At 34.7% G+C, this 22,785-nt stretch overlaps 1 protein-coding gene across 4 annotated transcripts in view; it reads left to right on the top strand.

Annotated features, from left to right (window-relative positions):
• ADGRB3 (adhesion G protein-coupled receptor B3) overlaps positions 1-22,785 on the top strand; it is a 758,270-nt gene that overhangs the window by 295,378 nt on the left and 440,107 nt on the right. For all 4 annotated transcript variants that reach the window (XM_063618730.1, XM_055257305.2, XM_063618736.1 and 1 more), the window contains 3 exons: positions 4,762-4,926; positions 17,721-17,885; positions 18,344-18,508. In XM_063618730.1, the coding sequence (XP_063474800.1) occupies positions 4,762-4,926; positions 17,721-17,885; positions 18,344-18,508 (495 nt within the window). The remainder of the gene's footprint in view (positions 1-4,761; positions 4,927-17,720; positions 17,886-18,343; positions 18,509-22,785) is intronic.

The following is a 22,785-nucleotide window of genomic DNA, read 5'->3' as shown; positions in this document are numbered from 1 at the left end:
AGTCTACTCCCCAGCCACTAGTTATGCACATTTATAAGGATGACATATGAAAGTTGCCTTCCTTCTACCAGAGACCACTGATTAACGCCTTCATAGAGAACATCTGTGGTGGGATTAGAGTGCTTCTCCCACACAGAACTGCCAAACCCACTTTTTCACTGTGTCTGATGTCCAGAAGACTAATATTCCATAATTTAAAGATTTTTAAAGTTTTTTCTTCCCCATTTATGCCTGAGGTTGCAATCTTTTGAATTTGAAAAGTCAGATCTTGGTGATGACCTTGAGCAGTAGAATATAAATAACTCCCACATCCTTAGTGTTCCAATAATGGAACACTAGGCATAAACGACTCAACCTTTTCCCCTTACACCTACAGAACTGCATACCAATTACTAGCTCCTCTTGACCTTTATATGCATGAAGTCTTTTTCTTTCTAAATTTGATTAAATAGTACCGTTGAGAAGTTTATCTTTTAATCATTGTTTTAGTTCAGAATGTTGAAGTAAAGAAAATGAGAAAAGTTTTATTTATTTTTAATTTTCCAAACATAAAGGATAATTTAGCAAACTAAAAATATAGAATAAGTGCCCCACTATAAGAAACTGGAATTTTTTCATCTGGTTATGGTATTTGTTGTGAAATATTTTGTGCTCAAATGTTTTATGTTATTGTTTGTTGTGCAGGTAAATATGTACTTACTTTGCAGTCTAATTATCCTGAAAATAGTGACAAAAAGTGACTTTTTAAAATGTAATGTTACAATAGAAATATCTTCCTAAAATAATAAATTCCTAAGAAGAAAATTAACTCAGAAATCAGTAACTGATTTGTCACACTTTGGACACTCAAATGTATTTGGCATTTAATTAATGAAAATGACACAATAAATAAACAAATTGAATATTAAAGTCACTTTCCACAAAATGTGTGGAGTTATAGAATTAGAGGTTATATTTATTTGTAGTATAAAATCTAATCAATAGTGTTATAAATTAGTGACCATTCACCCATATTCAAATTTCAGAAGAAGTCTGCCTTAATTAAATTATGCAATATGTTACTTCAATATGGATCCTAAGATATTTGACCTTTAGCAGAATTTTTGCTTTGACATTGTACTCTCTTCAAAAGCCTTTATTACTCAAAGTAAAAAACAATGGACATAAACAAAGAAAATTGAGAAAAATAGGGCACTACTTTCAATAACACAATTTATTGCCCTAGTTGAATTTTATGGTTTATTCCAGGGCTTCTCAACCTCATTACTACTGACATTTTGACCCCAATAAGTCTTTGTTGGGGGAGTCCATCCTGTGTATTTTTTTAATGTTTAACAGCATACCTGGCCTTTACTCACTAGATGCCAGTAGCCCTCCACTTTCCCCCAAGTTGTGACAACCAAATATGTCTCTAGTCATTGCCAAATGTCACCTGGGGAGCAAAGCTGCCACTGGCTGAGAGCCACTGCTGTACTCTTTATGTACTTTAATCCTGTAGCAGAAGTTTCTGCAGGCTAAGGAATGCTTTTGAATTTTTTTTTTTTCTAAATGTTATAGTTCTTGTATTCATTTATTTCTTAAAATATAAAACCTGGCCGGGTGCGGTGGCTCACGCCTGTAATCCCAGCACTTTGGGAGGCGGAGGCAGGAGGATCACCTGAGGTTGAGACCAGCCTGGCTAACGTGGTGAAACCCCGTCTCCACTAAAAATACAAAAATTAGCCAGACGCGGTGCCGCGCGCCTGTAATCCCAGCTACTCAGGAGGCTGAGGCACGAGAATCACTTGAACCTGGGAGGCAGAGGTTGCAGTGAGCCGAGATAGTGCCACTGCACTCTAGCCTGGGCGACAGAGTGAGACTCCATCTCAAAATAAAATAAATAAAATAAAACCTTTCACTTATTTTATGTACACCTCAATCTAAATCATAAGAAAATTTATATGTTTATTTCAAAATATGGTTGAATATATTTTGTGTATTGCATATTCTTCATTTCATCTCTAGTTATCACAAAAAGACATATAATAATATAGCTAATGCCTAAGCTAAGGAGGAAAACTATAAAAATGAATGAATTTCATTTAAATATATTGGTTTTATTAGGATCATCTTAAATGAACTAGATCATTTACAGATTCTCATGTTTTGCTGCAAAATTAAAAAATATATAACAATTTTCCATTAAAATAAAAATGCCTAATCTTTAACATTAATCTTATGAATAGCATCTATAAACATTATGTGGTATATGTGCTATAATTTTCTACTAACTCAGTAGTATCTAAAATAACATTGTTAATGATTTGTATCCTTGTCAAATGAAAAAATATTTTTTAATGATGTAAATGAGTCATGAACTTTTACCATGTAGCCATGAAGACTGTTAGAAAGTACTAAGTAACATTAATTTTCTGAAGATTCCAGTTTCATAATTTAACTAAGCCATCAAGGTTAATCAACATTTTTTGAGATTCATGGAGGAAAATATGCCAATTTAGCATCTTCCTTTTTCTCTGGGATTGTGCAATATAGAACAGTATGATTTGACAGAAAAAAAAATGAGTAGAAGCAGCAATATGAATTTTACATAGCATCATTAACTTTTTATGCAGGAGGAGAAAATAGGAGGAGAAAAGGTTTTTAAAATTGGAGGAGAAAAGGTTGTTTTAGGAGAAATATTGGTAACTGGAAATAAATGCAATAGTTTATAAAAATATTCATTTAATATGCCAAAATATATTAATGTAAGTACTTTTAAACTATTTTGCCATAATTGATCATATATACATATATGAATATTTGTATATGTGGGTAGTATATACATCTTTTATATATATAGTTTTATTAGAGCTAAATATAGACTTACTTTTTTTATATATCAATAGCTATAAATTGGCTTTGGTTTTCCCAAAATTTTATGGGAAAAACGTAAAACATCATATTTTTTGTCACTCTCTTTTTTTTCCTACATATTATTTTAAAACTGTATTTCCCAACAGGGTTCTCAGAATCTTAAAGAAATTTACATTGAATATTTCTATTGGCTGTTTTTTCAATATTTAAACATTCTATCACAACTAATTTAGGCAGATAAATAACACCAATAGAAGGGGATGGGGTATCTCACAATTAAGGTATACTATGTGTGTTTCTAAAGTAACATCTTGGTAAGCATACATATGAAGAAGATTCTAGATATATTTACCTGCATGTTTCTTCTGCCACTTTTTATGGACCTGTGCTTACCCTTACCAACATTAAAGAAAAAAATGAACTTTTTGGGGGGCATTTTCCTCTATAAATTTCTACTCTCCTTAATCATATCTGTGGGTGTCATATCAAACATCTGACCTCTTGAACTTCTAAGAGAATAGCAAGACTAGAGGTCCAACATCAAGACAGGAGCTTTGAACCAAAAAGCACATTTTTTCTCATGCCTTTTTATTGATGTTGTTTATTAGGGTGCTATTATGTATTGTCTCAAATATTAAGAATTAGGATGAGAGTGGTGATTTGACTATGCAGGGAAGGGATCAAACACTGAATTTTTTTTTTTTTTTTGGAATATAGTCTTGCTCTGTTGCCCAGGCTGGAGTGCAGTGGCATGATCTCACTTAACTGCAACCTCCACCTTCCAGATTCAAGTGATTCTCCTGCCTCAGCCTCCTGAGCAGCTGGGACTACAGGCACACAACACCATGCCCAGCTAATTTTTGTAGCTTTAGTAGAGACGGGGTTTTACTATGTTGGCCAGGCTGGCCTTGAACTCCTGACGTCAGGTGATCTGCCCACCTTAGCCTCCGAAAGCACTGGGGTTGCATGCATGAGCCACCACGCCCAGCCTAAATACTGAATCTTGATGGTCTTTTGTAAAATATAACAATATTTATTCACAGTGGTTATTCTGAAAGAACACAAATTATGTTATTTAAGATCAATTGTGAATTCATTGTAGTAGTATGTTTGAAGAATTGATATATTCATATTTATGTTAAGCATAATTATTTTCTTTAGAAATTTATATAAATTAGGTAGATTTCAAGTTCTATCAAGTTGTTAGAGGAGGAAAAGCATCTTCTGGTTTCATAGTCATTAGAAAGAGATTATCGTATTTTCCATTCATTTTGAAACAGGGCAAAGAGGAATATTTTATGTGAATAGATACTCTGTTTGAAATTCTTTTTATTCAGAATATGGTAACTTTAAACCCACATTTTTAAATGGCAAAAAAATATATTTTCTAAAATGTGATGTTAAAAGTTAATATGCACTCTCAATTGTCAGATTTTTAAAAATTTTCTAACATAATAAAAGTCATGAATCCCAAAATTTTATAAATGTTAGGAGAATTATGTTGGTCCTTGGGTAGCTAAATAAAAACTGAACTCTAGGAGATTATCTCTGTTATATGAGATTTAGTTTTCTATATTACTAGTTGATATTACTTTAACTTAAAAATAATTTGTGACTGTTTTACCATGAGGGAAAGAGGTGCATTTCCATTAAACACAAGGAAAGGTTTAAAATTTATGACATGAATAACTGTTCAAATGCAGAAAAAAGCACATGCAATTTTTCATTATTTTAATGAATTTTTAAATTAATAATTACATTTTATGACAAATAAGAACGTTATCTCAACAGTTTTAAAATATCTTTACATTTGTCTATTTAATGAGTTTTGTTTTTTAATTATAAAGAAAATGATCTTTGATTTTACTTCTCTGCTTTTGTTGTTGAAGCTTCTTTGCTTTATTACAGTACACGGAGTATGGGAGGAATGGTCACCATGGAGTTTATGTTCATTTACATGTGGTCGAGGCCAAAGAACAAGAACAAGGTCATGCACACCTCCTCAGTATGGAGGAAGGCCGTGTGAGGGGCCTGAAACACATCATAAGCCTTGTAATATTGCTCTTTGCCCAGGTGAGCCTATTCTGCATTTGGTTATCTTGGCATTATTTGCTTTTTATATGATTCCTAGTGTACACAAGAAATATTAAGAGTACAACCCTCATTCAGTCACATTGGAAAATGTGTCCTTTTCATTGTATCTTGCCTAAAACTGGGTACTTTTCTTGATTCTATCATATGTAGTATTGCAGAATATGTCCTTTAGTGTCAATCAACATTTACCTTTATTATATTTCTAAAAATGTGTATATTAATGTTTTCCACTAAGATTTTTATCTGCACTTGCTTTTTCCTTCTGGGAAAATTACAAGGAATCCTAAAGATTTGAGATTAATTATTGCCTTCACACTGAAACTAGAGAGATCTGATTTAGAGCCAGTTCTTCCTATGTTATTCTCTTACACTTACTCAATTAGGGATTGGCAATGTACCACTGACCATGTATAAAAATATTTGCTAGGGAATCAGACTTTCTAGATCTCTTGCTAGATGCATAAAATGGCTAAATTATAAACAATTTACAATCTTTATGGGATTATGAAGACTATACAGTCTGTTCTTAGAGTGTATTTATGTTATCTTAAATTTTTCTTTCCTTTAAAATGTTTCTATTCTATTTTATCTATCCTTGTTAACTAATTTCACCCATTATACTAGAGGGAAGCCTTCACAATGCTGTCATTTAGTTTATTCAAACATCAAACAAATTCCTCCAAAATAAATAAGAATAATGTCCAGCTTCAAGGGACTTACAAGTTATAGGAGAAAATACACACACATAGATGATATAATCTCTCAGGGTTAACAAAGACACATTTTAAAGAAAGAGATAGACATGAATGGAGAATTGCAAAGGCTAAGATGGCAAGGATCAATATAAGTAATCGCTCTTTTGGGGAGATTTTCTCATTAGCCCGTTTAGTCACATATTCTGCATGCAAGCAACATAGCTGGGATCCCAGTACTGTTGTCCTCCAAACATATCCTGCAACCCACCCTCAGTCCCACTGACCCTTTAAATACCCCCAAGTTAATGTCCTGAACTATGAAGCAATGCTTCAAAGTCCTTCTGGAAGTTTTAAATATATAAAACGTGAGGAATATGAAAAACAATCCAATGTGTAGATATGCAAAAGTCATCTAACAAGCTTAATTGTTCCCTTTAGAGAAGGACTACTAGGTTCCTATACTTAATGACTTGAATTATAGATGAAGGCAAATAATTATAATTATATTATTTTACTGACTAATATAAATATTTCCTAAAATTTTATGAATTCTGTGAATTATGAATGTAACTTATGAGTTAATATTCATACAATTATGAATATTAGAGGGTCAAAACCATGATTACTTATTTGTTAACCAGTACTAGAAAATCTGTTTATGAGATCAGTAACATTCTGTCTTATTTCTCTCTACATAAACACACAGGCAGGCAGACACACACATATGTAGTGATCCTTGTGCTTTCAACAAAGATTTGGAAAAGTTTATACTTTTTAAATTTTTTTCAATTTTTTTCAATGCTGAGCTGTAGCATTTACATAGAATCAAATATAGTTTACTCTTATTTGTCCATGAAGTGCAAAGAAATAGACAATATGGAGAAATAAAAGACAAGAACTAACTATAGAAACTTTTTAAATACTTTTTTGTTACTTCTTTTATGTCAGCCGGACTTCATAAATACAAACATAAAATGGCATTGATTGGTTAAAATATTGTGAACCAAGTTTCTCATGGTCTACTTTCCATTAACTTTTCTAGGAGCAAAATCCCTCGGTATCAGTAGAGAGGCCATGTTACAGTTCAGATGTGAAAACTCATTTTCTTAAGTTGACACAGTTGTGGAACTTTATCACTCCAGTAGTAACACAAGTTTTTAAGCTACTTGGATATTAGTGGTATTATCTTATCATTGGAAGCACTCTAAGTCCAATAAAATCAGATGGCTTTCTTTCATGTAGGTCCTTTATTTTTGTGCATTATGACTATATTATCTGTAAATGTAGCCTAGCTCATATTCTCTCATAAGTGAACATAAGGGCATATCCTTGAGTACTTAAACATATGATGTGCCATTTCTGACTTCCGTTATTTTCATTCTTGAATTTAGTTGCATCATAAAAGATGTAGAATTCTTATCACATTGCATCCCTATGAACTTAGTATCTGAAAGTGAACTCTAATAATTAGGATTTTTTTAAGTTTCCAGGCTGTGCCAAAAAAATGGAAGTTATGATTTTAAAATATGTAGTTTTATTTGGTGGAAACATTTGAAATTCTCTTTAGAACTCATCGTCTTATAGCTAAACTCAGACACCTTCACTGGGTACGAAAGCATCATCAACTATCAACTAGATGCAAGACACTGCTGAGAAGTATATATAGTCCCTGATTTTAAAAGTTTTCCTCTCCATTCAGAAGATTCAGACATAAGCATATGCAAAGTTGAATGCAGTTCTGAAAACCTCATATAAATACGCTAGCTTCAATGAAAGATGGTAACCTGAGGATTCAGTGGTTTCAGGCAACATTTTTTCTAACCATCCTACATAATATCCCTAAGCTATCATATTAAAGAATAAAGCTATGATAGGTACATCAGTAGCGAAGAATGTAGATCAGGACCTGCACTAGAGTGTGGACAAGAGGAGGACAGAAGAAACATGTAAAACCACAAACTGTGTCTCCCACTACTCACTGCTTTTGCAGGATTTGACAGGGTGGGCTGTGGTAATAATGGGCAGTGACATTTTTGTGTGGGATAATGTTAAAAGCATTACAGTCGTAAAGCTTCATGCTTTTAAGAAACTGCATGAAACCACTCTAATGAAATAGACACTATGTAGGAATGACATGCATTGTTTATATCAAACAATGAAATACTTTTATGTAGTCAGAGTTTGTTATATACCTATAAGATAATATGCTATCAGATTCCTTGCTGAGTCAGTGCACAACTTCCTCCCACTTCTTTTGAGGTGAGAGAAAACCATTGCCTGGGATCCATATAAGGAGGAAGGAAAATGAAGATACAGTATTTCCTAGTGTGAGCTGTTAGTTACTAATTTGCATCCCCTGTCTGAGAACAAGGAGCTGATACTGATGAAGCAAGACAGGCAAGAGGCATAGAGCAACAAAAGGAATTTCCTGGCTCATAAACATAACGTGGTCTATTCCTTCTTTTGTAATCTATACTAATAATTAAAATATTATGGAAAAGTGCATGTTTGTGTGTGTATGTGTGTGTTCAGTGGTCTTTGTTGTCTGTTTTACTTATCTCACCAAAGTTCTGGTGGTCCAAACTATGTTTTCTATTTTCTCAAATTTTCATTGTAGTCATTAATTGATAATCGACTTATTAATGGTCAATTCTCAATAATTTACATATTTGAGGATAAATAAATTTTCTTTTATTTCCTGTTTCTCTCTCCATGCAACTCTATATATACCTGGTGGAAACAAAAAAAATTACTATTAAGTGGATTTTCTTGACATGAACATATCCAAATTTCTAATATCCCAAAATTTAAAGGACATTTTCTATGTCTGTTTCACAATACATTGGTATGATGAAGCAAAGTGATCTTGGACTTTTGCAAGAGAACACATATTTAAATTTAGATTTTTACTTTTTAATGTAATTGTGTCACTCATCTAATCTTCAGTTTATTCATCTGTAAAATGGGGACAATAGTAATACCCACTTCATAGGACTTTATGAGATGCTGTAAGGTAGAGAACCTGATAGGGAGCAAATACTGTGAAAGTATTAGTAGTAGTATGTTAATGCCCTTCAACCAAAGTTCATCAGAATCACACCTGTAGCTGACCTAGCTGAATTTGTTACTCTTGAGAGTGAGGGGAAACTAACATGGGGAACTGTGGGGATCTCAGCAGTGGAATGTTTGAAATACTTAAGGGATTTGAGCTTGTGTTAAGTGATTTGGCAGAGGGTTTAAGGAAGCGAGTGGCCTTTGTTCTGAACTGGATGCTGTTGGGAAGGTGTGACAATTCTATGGTTGGCTAATAAACCTTAATAAATCATCTAGGTGAAGGGAAGACCAGCCATAATTGGTAAAGAAATAGCAGTCACTCATATTAGCTGAGAAAGAAGAATGTTTGGTACTTTGTGAGTTGCATTGTGACCTTGTTTTTGTCTCTTAAGTGTCATTGTATGCTACTGATGTTTTCTGATATGGTTTAGGTCTAACTAGAGATAACAGTTTTTCTGTGAGCATCAGGCAAGCTGCTAATTAGGTCTAGCTGTAAGTGTCTTTTTATGATGATTCCCCCTCTAGAGCGATTTGATCACTTTAGAACCCTCTGTCCTTAATGGTCTTGATTTTTATTAATATTTAACAGGAGAAAAGTGTCACACGTAATGGAAAGTTGCATTTTCCAGTATGACTGCCATTAAAATTATATAGATATATATACCCAAAATAAAATTTATATAACCATTTCCAAAATTAAACACTTCGGGGAACATAAAAAGCTTAAGATCTTAGTTAAAAGCCTGAAGTTTTATACTAATTTTCTTTATAGCTTTTTACTTTATAGTAGTATTTTCCCCCAGTCAGTAGTTGAATATTAGAGGAGCTAATGATTTAAGTTTAGTTCTTACTGTTTTCAGTGTGGACACTTCTCAATCTGTTTCCATGCAGTAGAGTATAAATAATATAGGGGACAAGGATAAATAATAATTGGGTGACAGATTAAAGACTAAAATAAATGAAAGTTCTATTGATAAATAAGTCTTCATTTATATACTGAAATATATATAAATGGATTTAATTGTATGATTCAGTGGGAAAAAGAGTGGTCTGTTATTAGAAGATATGGATTAAAGTTCAGTCACAATCCTTAATTAAAATATTTACTTGGGCAATTTATATAGTCTATTTTTCAATTTCTTTTTTTATGAAATGGAGTCAGTATTAATTACCCCTCTATATTACAGGATTGACATATTATTATAATTAGGTAGAAATACTTTAGTAAAAAATCGATGTAAAGTAGAGGATTTTTTAATGATTTCTATGAATACATTACTTTAAAATTAAGGGATTTTGGAAGAAATAGGTGAAATAAACTAGGAGTATTATGATAATTATTGAGCTCTACTGTCTTAGTCGTAGACTCAAAGGGATTCTTCTCCCGGGTTTTTGCTAGAAGAAGTACTTTCATACAAGCTGTGTCAGTCTGTTGGGCTGAGCAGTGTCACACCCGTCAAGCTGCATTTGAGAAATGCTTTCCTGGCAGGCCAAACCCTGCCAGAGGGATGCTGCCATGTTGCAGATTCCAGATAGATTTCGTACTCTTACAAACCCTAAGAAGAGAGAAAGAATCAACTAAGAGGAGGGCCTCATAAACAGACCCAAATATTTCTGTTATATAGAGCAAGAGGCTTCAGTCTGCTATGAACCTAAAATTTTGGTCTACAGCATCTATGGGAGGATGCCCTGCCCTCAGTCTCTCTGCAGGGTGCCCTTCTGGTGAAGACAGTGAACGGAAAGATTCTCAACATTTGCTGGAACTTGGTTCAAAGGTTCCTGATTGTGTTTGCATGAGGTTGTTATAATTTGTAACTCAAATGCTGCCTCATTAACCTGTTCTTTAATTGATATGGATTTTATCTTCTTAGCCTTCTAGCCTGTTGTACACCAGTTATATTTGTTTTATGTCATTTTAGATTTTGGGCATCATTCCAGTATTTTTTCAGTTCTTAGCTTAAAAGATTTTTAAATTAATTGTGTCTTTATTAATCTTGGCTTGCTTTCTTTTACCATTTAATATTTTTTTCTCATTCAAACTTTAACTTATCAACTTTTTAATCCTTCTTAGCCTTACCATTATCATTTGTTTATATTTTAATTCTAATTTTTAAAAATGATGTTGCATTTTTATTTTCCTCCTATGTAGTTTAGTATAAAATGGCAAATGGAAGACAGATTTTTGCTTCTCAACATATGCCCAAAGCAAGAGGTTGTACTCTGTTTTTTTAGAGACAGGGTCTTGCTCTGTTACCCAGGCTGGAGTGCAGTGCCATGATTTTATCTCCTTGTACCTGGGAATCCTGGGCTCAAGATCCTCCCACCTCAGCCTCTTGAGTAGCTGAGACTACAGGTGTGCAATACCATACCCAACTAACTTTATTTTTTATTTTTGTAGCGACACAGTCCCACTATATTTCCCAAGCTGATCTTAAATTTACACCTCAAGCAGTCCTTCCATCTCAGCCTCTCAGAGCTCTGGGACAACAGGCATGAGCTACTATGCTGGGCAGAAGTTGGACACTTGTACATTTCAGTCTTGTGTCCCAAAAGAGTCTTTACAGATCCCTGAGTAACTCCCAACTCAATACAAATCTGAACTCTCCAACTTTGCCATCACAAAATGAAATAACTTTAAAGCCAGTATCCAAAATTTTTCTCCCCCTTAATTCTTTCCTACCTGTGACTTAATCAATCAAGAATATTCAACCCAGAACAGTTGCTGAAATGTTAGTTTTATTATCCAAAATATTCACAACATAATCTAATTTGTGGTTCTTTTTACCTAACCTATTCTAAGTTGTCAACATTTACTGGTCAGGATGTAAAAACAGACTGAAAACAATATATTTATTAAAATGTATTATAGAATTTAATTTGGCCCTTGTACAATGAAGGCAATTTTGTCTTCAAAGTGAGCCCAATTGCAACTCCATATGTATGGTGGGAGGAGGTTAATATAAAAAAGTGGACCCCAGGAACCTAGCAATTTAGCCTTTGCAGTTTTAACTCTTCTAGTTTCAGAAAATACGGTAACTTGTCACACTGCTGAAGTGAGACTTTAATTGTCCCCAGTATGACATTGGTATATAAGGAAGCGTGTTACAGGGTAGTAAGGCAGGCTGATCTCTCAGCATTCTTTCACCTTCAAAACACAGCCTTATTATTCTTGATTCTTAGTCACTTTTGTAGAATGGCTCAGAAAGTAATAGACTTTTGGAGTTTTTAAATTGAAAACTAACATAAAGAAAAAAGAATCCAACTGCAGGTGCTTCTGATGAGAAAGAAGAGAAATTGAAACAGCCTAAGAAAGTGTTGATTCTGACCTGGCTACATATGAGAGAAGAAATTATGTATTCTAGTTCAATGTTTATTAAATGGTGTTCTATGAATTAAAAAAGAAGTTAGGTATTACATTTCAATTAAATTTGAGAAGTAAATTTTTAAACAAAGGTTATTTATTGCAGTACTCGCTGCTTCACGTCTAAAATGGCATTCCAAATTTAACCTCAAAAAGATAGAAATTTTTATTTCAGGGCTGTATACACCCAGATTGTTGAACACTAGTCTAACCCAGTTCAATAAAATGATCAACCCTTTACCTATTTGATTAAGCCAAAATCCTAAAAGTCAACATTAATTTTCTGTTTTTCTATACCCTACCACAAACCTGCCAGCTGTACATCCAGAAAACATTGTAAATTCATCCATGTTTTTTTGATGCCCACTGATGCCACCATAATCCGAGCCACCATCAGCTGTCTCTGGACTACATATAGTATAGTCCCCCAATATTTCACAGTACCCATTCTTGCCCCTGTACCATTCATTCTACACAAAACCACAATATTAAGTTTTAAAATCTAAATTCTATCGTATCACTTCCTTACTGTAAAATCTTCTCATACTTTGCATCTTCCCTGGTCGCATGGCCTATAGGGCCCTATAAGATCTGGCTTCTGCACAGCATCTGAACCCATCTCTTGCCACCTCTTCTTTTCCGAGATCCCCACAAGCCCCAGCCTTCTCTCTGTTCCTGAACACAGATCTTCACATGACAACAGATATTTTACATGTAAAAGATTTTTTAGTGCCAAATATGAGACATTGTTGAATTTTTAATCTTTCTTTTCAGTGATATTCCGGATTTTTAAAAAATTATTAACGAATTTATTTTATAGTCCTCAGTCCCATAACATTTCTGAAAACACTAGTGTCATTTTATTGAATAAGAAAAAATGGAGGTCAGGGAGGCTTTGGGGAGGTAGAAATTAAGAGTTGGCTCTGTCCAGTGATTCAGACTCAGCTCTAATCTCGTCCTCTCCTGAGACTGCCTGAGCACTCCCTATCGTATCGCCCTCTTTATCAGGTTGTCTTCATAACACCTGTAGTGAAAAGCTCTGGTTTATTCATTTACTCATTTATCATCTGCCCCCACTACAGCCCCTAGACTATATGTTCATAAGAGCAGAACTCAGCCAGTCCTTATCACCACAGCTCCCCTGTGGCGCAGTTGAGCAATGCCAATCACAGGCTAAATTCTCTATAAATCTTTACTCCTGTGTGTGTTACGAGACTCCTAGAGGGATTGTGGAGTGTTTACATTTTCCCAGCTTACCAGGGAACTCTATTCTGACAGAATGCTGAGATGTGAATCAGTTTTCAATAGAAACACAGTTTCAGAAAGAAAGCTTTGAGGTATTTTTAAATTCGTAGGTTTGCAGTGACCCTGAGAGGTCCCTCTTACAAATATTGGAAGTAAGCCGTACACAAGGAACAGACATTGAGTGGGGAGAGGCATTGATTGTCTCTACTACCTCACTGCTGAGCCAGGTAAAAAGTCAAGCCTGCATGCAGGGTTGAAGGAGAACAGCTTCCTCACCACTTTGGCTCCCCAGTTAAACATCAGATAACAAGAAAAAAGCTGTTCCTTCACATCTTGGAGAACCTAGATGAGTGGTTATAAAAAAAGAAATAGAGATATATAATATGATAAATTGTTTTTATTTTTACATTTCTCTACATTTATCCCTAAAAGATAATGCACAAATTCTATCTGGAAATGCTTAAATATCCAAAACAGAACTCTTAATTTCTACCTCCCCAAAGCCTTCCTGTTCTCTATTTTTTTCTCATTCAGTAAAATGACACCACTGTTTCCAGAAATGTTATGGGGCTGTGGCCCATCAAACAAATCATTAATAATTTTTTTAATCCAGAATATCACTGAAAAGAAAAACTTAAAAATAAAACAATGTCTCATATTTGACACCAAAAATTTTATATATATATAAAATGTCTGTTATCTGTATATATATATATATATGTGTGTGTGTATATATATCATATGTGTGTATATATATATATATATATATAGTCTGTTGTCTAGTTTTTTAAGTTAAATTTATATATTCCTCTCCTACCTGACTTTTCAATTATCTATTTTCTCAATGATTTGGACTTGACACACTAAAGAAATATTAGGCCTTTCCTCTTTTGTTTTTTATATCCAGAGTTATTTTGTCAAGCCAATTCGTTCATAACAGTGCAATTACACCAACATGGCACACATATGCATATGTAACAAACCTGCATGTTGTGCACATGTACCCTAGAACTTAAAGTATAATAAAAAAAATAAAAAATAAAGCTTGCAAAAAACAGTGCAATTAATTTTCAATAAAAGGATCTTTCAGTTCTCAGTGTAAAATAAAATCGCAAAAAACGCCCACTTGATATATCTTCAATTTTATTATTTTTTTCTGTTACTGACTTTGTGAACAAATCTGACCCCCTCTAAAATACATGTTTTGTTGATGTTTGTGGTAGCATTGAACCTCAAATTGCTCCTCAGATTTCTAATATTAACTCACTCTTAAGCTTTAACATTAACACAGAATATGTACATGGTCAGAAAGGATTGAACAACTATAACTACAAATATATGAATTTAAAGTCTCAAAACATTTTATTATTATTGATGCAGATTTATTTCAGTAAAAGCCTGATGAGCAAAACACTTCACGAATAGATGTTCTCGTTCTTCCTAATATCATCTCAGCAATGTCCTTCCGAATTCTTCACAGAAATACAATCCCCTGCCAAATTATCTTCCCTCTGATTTCCACATTTGACTTGCTCATTCTAGATGCCACTTCTTCGCTAGACACTCTTATCCTCTCTTTGCCAGAAAACATATAACGATTGCATTCTTAATAAATCATACTCAAAATTTACTTTAAACCAGAATACTTAAGGACACCACATGGTCCTTTATTCTAGTCACTCAGCACTAAGGTTAGCTTAGCAGCACCTAATTCACCTTTGTTAATGTGCTGCTTTCTTTCTGAATGTTCTCAATAATGTGCATAACTGTACATCCTTTTGTCAAATAGATTGTAAGGTGTAGGGCATGAATGTCTTTTCATAAACCCTTCTCAGAATGCTTAGGATGGTGAGGCTTCATACTGCAAGCTCAATAAATGTTATCTTTGAATAGAAAAATTCTGAAATGAAAAATGCACTCATGTTTAAAGCCAAAATAGAGGGGAAATAGATAATTTATAATATCCCATTGCTTCACTAGAATTTTCTTTTTAGTCTGGAAAATGGACTACATAGCCAATATGATTGTATCAGGCACTTTGAATAAAGTGAGATGCTAAAATTACATTAATGGAATGATTAAATTGGCATTTTGTAATTTTTAATCTCATAAAGGTTTTATTAAGTACAGCTAGATACCTATTAAACAACCTCCTTTTAATACCTACATGTAAGACTTGAAGTTAGGTTGAAAGTACTTATTATATTCTGCCAGGATTTCTTGTTTATTTGGATGGATTTTCATAGCACCATTAGCTTATTTTGAAACTTTAGATTTGTGGTGAATTCTCTTTCACCTGTGATCAAATTGACTAAGAACCATGAACTGTTATTGGAAAAAAGCAGACATCCACAAACTGATGCATTTATAACATTTACATGCTAGTTATGCACATTCTAATCTGGAAAGTATTTTTGGTTAAGTCCTTTGCTCATTTCTATTTTGTGGCATATGGGATTGTGCCTTTGTCAATGCTGACTTTGTCTAAATTATCCATAACTCACCACTCTATGTCTATTATAATCGCATCCCCAGTAGATGCAGTATGTCCTCTGAAAGCCTAAATACTTCATGTTTCATGTTAAGATGGTATTGTCTTTAAACATTTATTTATTTATTTATTCATTTGCATGCAGAATGTCCTAAATTATAAAATTTTTGAGGTTAGGATTTATATTCTTTTATTTCTGTGTGTCTTGTTAACACCTATCACAGTGTCTGATGACTAATAGATTCTCAAAAGTTATTTGAATGAATGAATGAATGCATACGTGAATCTCAATTTGAATCTCCCAAAGATAAATCAACTCAACAGTCTATATTACATTCCAGTCATCAGAAAACAGCCATCTAAGAGTCACCTGGATCCTCTCTTTGCTTCAGCTCCCATGGCCAGTTCTTCAGTTTCTTCTCACCACCCATTCCTAGTAACTTCCTAATCTCTCCAAGACACTGCATGTGCACTGCCTCATCATCACAGCTCAGATCCTTCCCAACTTCTGTAATTTGTTCTCAGTCCTACACTAGATCTGATCATAGTATTATCTAAATTGTTCAATGGATTCTTTTTTTTTCTTTTTTTTTTTTTTTTTTTTTGAGACGGAATCTTGCTGTGTCCCCCAGGCTGGAGTGTAGTGGCGCCACCTCCACTCACTGCAAGCTCCGCCCCCCGGGTTCACGCCATTCTCCTGCCTCAGCCTCCTGTAGTAGCTGGGACTACAGGCGCCCGCCACCACGCCCGGCTAATTTTTTTGTATTTTTAGTAGAGGCGGGGTTTCACCGTGTTAGCCAGAATGGTCTCGATCTCCTGACCTTGTAATCCGCCCGCCTCGGCCTCCCAAAGTTCTGGGATTACAGGTGTGTTCAATGGCTTCTTAAACATCTGAGAATAATATCCAAAATCCTTAACACAGCCGATGAAAGTTGCAAAATCTAGCCTCTCTCTTTTTTCAAACTTCTGCAATCTCTCTTCACCCAGCACTCTAGATGCCTTTCACAATGACCTGCATCCAGTTCCTGGAAATGCCCATGATTCTTCTTCGAAAGACCTTTGTATATTCCCCTGCATGGAACATACGTTTATCCTAAATATTTTGTCTTCATCCTTCAAGGCTTGACTGAAGCCTCAGTTTGTCAAGGAAGACTCTCTGGACCTTCCAAAGTCTTATCTCACAATGTCCTGAAACTACCCTTTGCAACACTGCCATATAATTGATTTATCTAGCATGTAATTCATGGTTTATTTCTAGGAGTTCTTTCTCTAAAATATGAGCTCGATAAGGTCTTGCTCAGTATTTAGTTTTTTCACTGTTTTATGTACCCCGTCTCCTAGCACAATGTGTTGCATGTTTCAGTGATCAATAAATATTTTGAAGAAATAAGTGAATCAAAAGATACACTGGAGGCCAGGCATAGTGGCTCATGCATGTAATCCCAGCACTTTGGGAGGCCGAGGCAGGTGGATCACCTAAGGTTAGGAGTTTGAGACCAGCCTGACCAACATGGTAAAACCCTGTCTCTACTAAAAATACAAAAATTATTTTGGGATGTGGTGGTGGGCACCTGTAATTCCAGCTACTCAGGAGGCTGAGGCAGGAGAATTGCTTGAACCCAGGAGTCAGAGGTTGCAGTCAGCTGAGATCATGCCGTTACACTCCAGCCTGGACAACAGAGCAAGACTCCATCTCCAAAAAAAAAAAAAAAAGATATGCTGGATATATAAAAGAAAATAAAAGTGGGAAAATAAGGTAATAATATTTGGGGAGTTAATAAAATCTCATGCTGGTGTGACCTTCCATTGTATTCATTCATAGTCCGTTGATTGGGGTTCATCTTCAAGGGTGGTTTTACCAGGTACTTTCTGTACAGCCTCTCCTATTGGAAGACATCCTTATGCTGTCTCTTTTCTGCTTTGGTAGTTGATGGACAGTGGCAAGAGTGGAGTTCGTGGAGCCAGTGCTCAGTAACGTGCTCAAATGGGACTCAGCAGAGAAGCCGGCAGTGCACTGCAGCTGCCCATGGAGGCTCCGAATGCAGAGGGCCGTGGGCAGAAAGCAGAGAGTGCTATAACCCTGAATGTACAGGTAGGGCTTGATTCCTGCATATAATGGGCACTCGTACCATGTAAAGGGCACATTATAAAATGGGTCAGAACTATGCCAGAGGGTCATGAAAGAAGATAGTCATTATATATATGTGTGTGTGTGTGTGTGTGTGTGTGTTTGTATACGTGTATTTATTAACGAAGGTGATTATACCAGAATTTATTCTAATGTATGCCATGCTAATAAAGTAATAAAATTCAGGAGATGAACTACGAATACATTTGAGGAAGTTTAGCACTGAGCTTGCACTTTTTACACTTTTTTACACTGTTCATCGCAATGCTCTATATTTGACCTGTAAGTTAAATATTCGAATAAAGTTTATTCACAGTGGTAGATTAACAAAAATGGAAGGGGTAGTAACATTCTCAGATTTTAAAATTTTTAAAGGAGTGTGTGGTAGATGACTTACATTGGCCATGAAACATTTCTTTCAGCCAATGGTCAGTGGAATCCGTGGGGTCATTGGAGTGGTTGTTCCAAGTCCTGTGATGGCGGCTGGGAAAGGCGAATAAGAACCTGTCAGGGTGCGGTGATCACAGGGCAGCAATGTGAAGGAACGGGCGAAGAAGTGAGAAGATGCAGTGAGCAGCGATGCCCTGGTAAGAATGAACCCAAATTATCCCAAAAGAAACATTTTGTAACGTGAAAAAAAAAAAGATTTAAAAATATTGTCACTGGTTAAGGGTCATACCTCCTCAACTAAAGAACTACTAATGATAGGTGGCAATTTACTTGTTTCTGTACTATGTGGGGCATCCTCTGTTTATGTGTCATAGAATCATTCCATGTGAAATATTTGTTTGTGGAGAATACAAAAGAAGTTGCCTTAGGATATATATACTGGAAATGTAAAGACATAAGAAATGAATGAGAAGATAAAGAAGTGTCGCTGACATTCAGATGCTTTTAAGTTCTGTTGCTAATTACTCTGACCTTGATGTGTGACCTTGATTATCTACATTTACTTGCCGTTGCCCCATTTTTCACTGGCAAAGGAAATTCCTATGAGGAATGCATTTTAAAATGAAAGTATGAAGTCTTAATTGCTAATGAAAAAATGAAAGTCCTGCTACATTAAAAGATTTTACATATAAGCAGAGAAAATAATGAAAGGTCAGAAACTGCCCAGATTATACAGCACATATTTTACAGGATGGTTTAGAACAAAAACTACTTCCTAATCATGTGTACCTTCCATTAAAATATTATTGACACACTGAGGACTCAATAAGTAAGTGAAAGTCAGGATTTTAGAATGAGATCCTAAGAAAAATATTATAAACATACTAAAGATGTGATAGGACAGAATTTTAAAGCTTGACAATATAGTGCCAACGTGCTGAACCTAGAGAATTTGAAGACCCACTTAGAGTTCTGTTGCTGCTAGTAACTCTGTGAGCAAGCTAACTGATCTCTCTGGCCGTCTGATTCCTGGGGGTACAGTGAGTACAGCTGGTTGTGGAATCTTTGAGGTTCCTTTTCAGTTCAGAATGCTATGAATTTCTGCCTTTATCTCACATGATTGTTTCAACTTAGAAAAACCAAGGTATTCTAAGAGATATCCAGGAGTCAAAGCTTTGTATTTTTCCATAGTTAGAATTATAAAGACTTCTCACAGTACAACACTAAGAATAACAACAGAACTGGATTTTAAGAGTAACAATATGTCAGTTGGAGTTTTGTGGGGGTTTAAAAAAGATCTAAAATTAGGGCCAGGTGTGTTGGCTCACACCTGTAATCCCAGCACTTTGGGAGGCTGAGGCGGATGAATCACCTGAGGTCAGGAGTTCGAGACCACCTTGGCCAACGTGGCGAAACCCCGTCTCTACTAAAAATACAAAAATTAGCTGGCCGTGGTGGCATGTACCTGTAATCCCAGCTACCCAGGAGGCTGACGAAGGAGAATAGCTTGAACCCAGGAGGCGGAGGTTGCAGTGAGCTGAGACTGCACCACTGCACTGCAGCCTGGGCGACAGAGCAAGAATCTGTCTCAAAAAAAAAAAATAAATAAAAAAAAATCTAAAATTAGTTTTGTTAATTCTTAAGGCCATATGAATTCAATATAATAAAAGGTAACCATCATGCAGGGTTGTTAAGAGGATGATACCTATTCAGATTAGCACTGTGAAATTCCTCCAGTGCTGCGTAAGAAGAATTAAGATGCATTAAACAAAAACATTTATTTTGCCTAGGGAGAAATTTCACAGAATAGTAAACATAATTAAATCAACCCCTTCAATATTTGATGTTATCTAAGCCAGTCTGAGCATACCACAGTTCTTAACTGGTCTTTTAAAACTGTCTTTCACCTGCATATATAGAGCCAAGATAGTACTGCTGCAATCAGATTTACAGAGATTGCCACCTGCTGTTTGAAAAACATTTTACAGATCTATTTATGAAAAAGATAGTGTACCTTATTTGCTGGCCTTGTTTGCTGGCTTTCATGACTTAAGGCAGGTTAAAAAAAATCACATAAAACTAAAAAAAAAGTATATACACTACACATTTTTGGTATTATTAACATTTTCATTTTACTGTTTTCAATTATATGATATGAAAAGAACCATAAATTACTTACAAGCATATAAATATCATTTTCATAATTAAAAATTCTTGAATCAGCTAAATAATTTAAACATCACTACTTATACAGGGGCAAAGAAAAATATGTGTGTGTGTGTGTGTGTATATACACATATACACCAAGCTTTTGAATATACCCTTGTCCGGTGCATTTATATAAACAAAAATTGCATTGTCCATCAGAAATTGTGTGTGACTGTTAATTTCAAAAATACCTCTGCTTTCTTAGAGAATTTTTTTAATTTACAAAAGGGGTTTTTCTTTTATATTAATTATTTAAGTTTTTATGTGCAGTCACATCATCCCCAAATTATTTTATCAAGTTTTTGATAACTGTTTTCCATATTGTACTTGATTTATATACTGGAGTTCCAACTCTGTTCAATGTCCTCTCTGTAGTCAATATGTGTTACTGTTGTGATTATGAGTATAGCATTCCTAATTTCAGCCATTATATTGCTTCAAATTTACACACTGACAATATAAATTGAGAAAACTTTCAAATTACCATAACATTTTACTAAGGCATCTTTGTCTTTGTGTTAACAACAAAGCTTCAACAATTTTTTTAAAAATATGCTTTTTCTAGTATTATTTTTAGTCTATTCATTCTTAATTTTTCTTCAAGTTGCTGAAAACAACTACTATTTATTTTATACTTCACTTAATTTGGAGTCAAAACAAATTAATCAAGTTTACTAAGAGGCCTTTGTTGTGAGGAAGGAGAAATATAATATATGAACATCTTTGTCTGAATAATTAATGAAAATAATGATTAATCATCTGGATCTAATCAAAAGCTGTTATGATGTCTACTAAAAGTGAAAAATAAAACTATTTTCCCCTCAAGATTAGAATATCTCTTGGCTGGTAGATAGATAAAATAAAAGTATTAAAAATATCATCATTGACTACAAAAAATATATTTCTTTTGTTTTCATAAAAATTAATTGTAAAAATAAAAAAACATTTTTTAAAAATAATGCTAGTTGGGAAATAGAATAGCTACAGGGGAGATAATAAGTGGCCCAATTTTTAAATTGGTCAGACTCACCAGATAATGGTTTCATTTATCTCAATCTCATTGTGTATCCTCAGGCTTTGAAGGTTGAAATGGTAGGATAGTAACAGCTCCCCTAATTTTATTAATTGCTACAATGTCATACATAATATTTTTTAGGTTTTTAGTTTGATTTTCACCCCAATATTCCCCTGGTTATTAATATTCAGAAAGCAAGTGTTACTGCTGGATTGTCCTAAGTTTACATTCTAGCTTCCTAGGAACCACTTTGCCCTGTTCCCAGGAGAAGGGCTTGCTACTTCTATAACTCCAATTCTAGGATCATTACTCTTTAGTCATTAACTGCTAAGTTGGAACCTACCATTTACAAGTAAAAATTACACTTTATTTATACATAAAATTTCCTTCTTGGACCCACAGCTGCTTTGTCTGTAAGTGGTGGGTGAAGCCTCCAGGTTAAATGTGCTGATAAACACTTGTGAAGTAAGACAGCCATCTCATAAGTGTATACAGTATTAGCAACTTAGAGCAGAAATGTAGGAATTATTGTGATGTTTATCTATAAATATTCATATAAAGGAGGGCAGCAGTAGTGTTGGTAAAGCAAAATTTGTCTTGAACACTGTAATACATTTGTATTAGGATTTGGTGCCCTGTAATGTACCGAATGTGATCCCCATCCCCACCCTGCTTACAAGAAATGTCGTTCTGGAAGTGACGGTTCCTTGTTTGTGTAAGGTTGGTCTCCGACAGGATTATGCCTTCTCTGGAAACCAGGAGAGTCTTCCTTTGGTCTCTAAGTAATTGTCTTTTAACTTAGCTTCAGTAGGAAAGAAGAAGAACAAAGCTTGTCTACTCTGCACTCCTATCTTCTTTTGAGTGTCTCCCTCATTATCCAAAGCAGTGCTTCCCAAACTTCAGTGTACATAGGAATCACCCAGAGAGCTTGTTAAAACACAGATTCCTGAGCCAGACCCCCCAGCCATTCTGAATCAGTAGGTCTTGAATGAGCCTGAGCATTTGCATTTTTATGAAGGTCTCAGGTGATGCTGAAGATGCTGGTCTGTAAATCATCCTTTGGGTTGCACTAACTTATAGTAAAAATAATAATGATAAGGTGATAAAATTAACAATGAAGTGGAATACAGTCCTCTACCTCTGTTCCACTGGAGAAAGTTGAAATGTCACCTCAACAAAATTGCAAAATTTTACTTTTTTCATCCTTTTTCATAAAAGATGAGGGATTCTTTCTGGAATTGGTTGATAATG

The sequence above is a fragment of the Symphalangus syndactylus genome, chromosome 2 (genome assembly GCF_028878055.3).
Source record: "Symphalangus syndactylus isolate Jambi chromosome 2, NHGRI_mSymSyn1-v2.1_pri, whole genome shotgun sequence".
Lineage (NCBI taxonomy): Eukaryota > Metazoa > Chordata > Mammalia > Primates > Hylobatidae > Symphalangus > Symphalangus syndactylus.
Note: the sequence above shows the minus strand (reverse complement) of the source record. Positions and strands in the feature narration are given on the sequence as shown.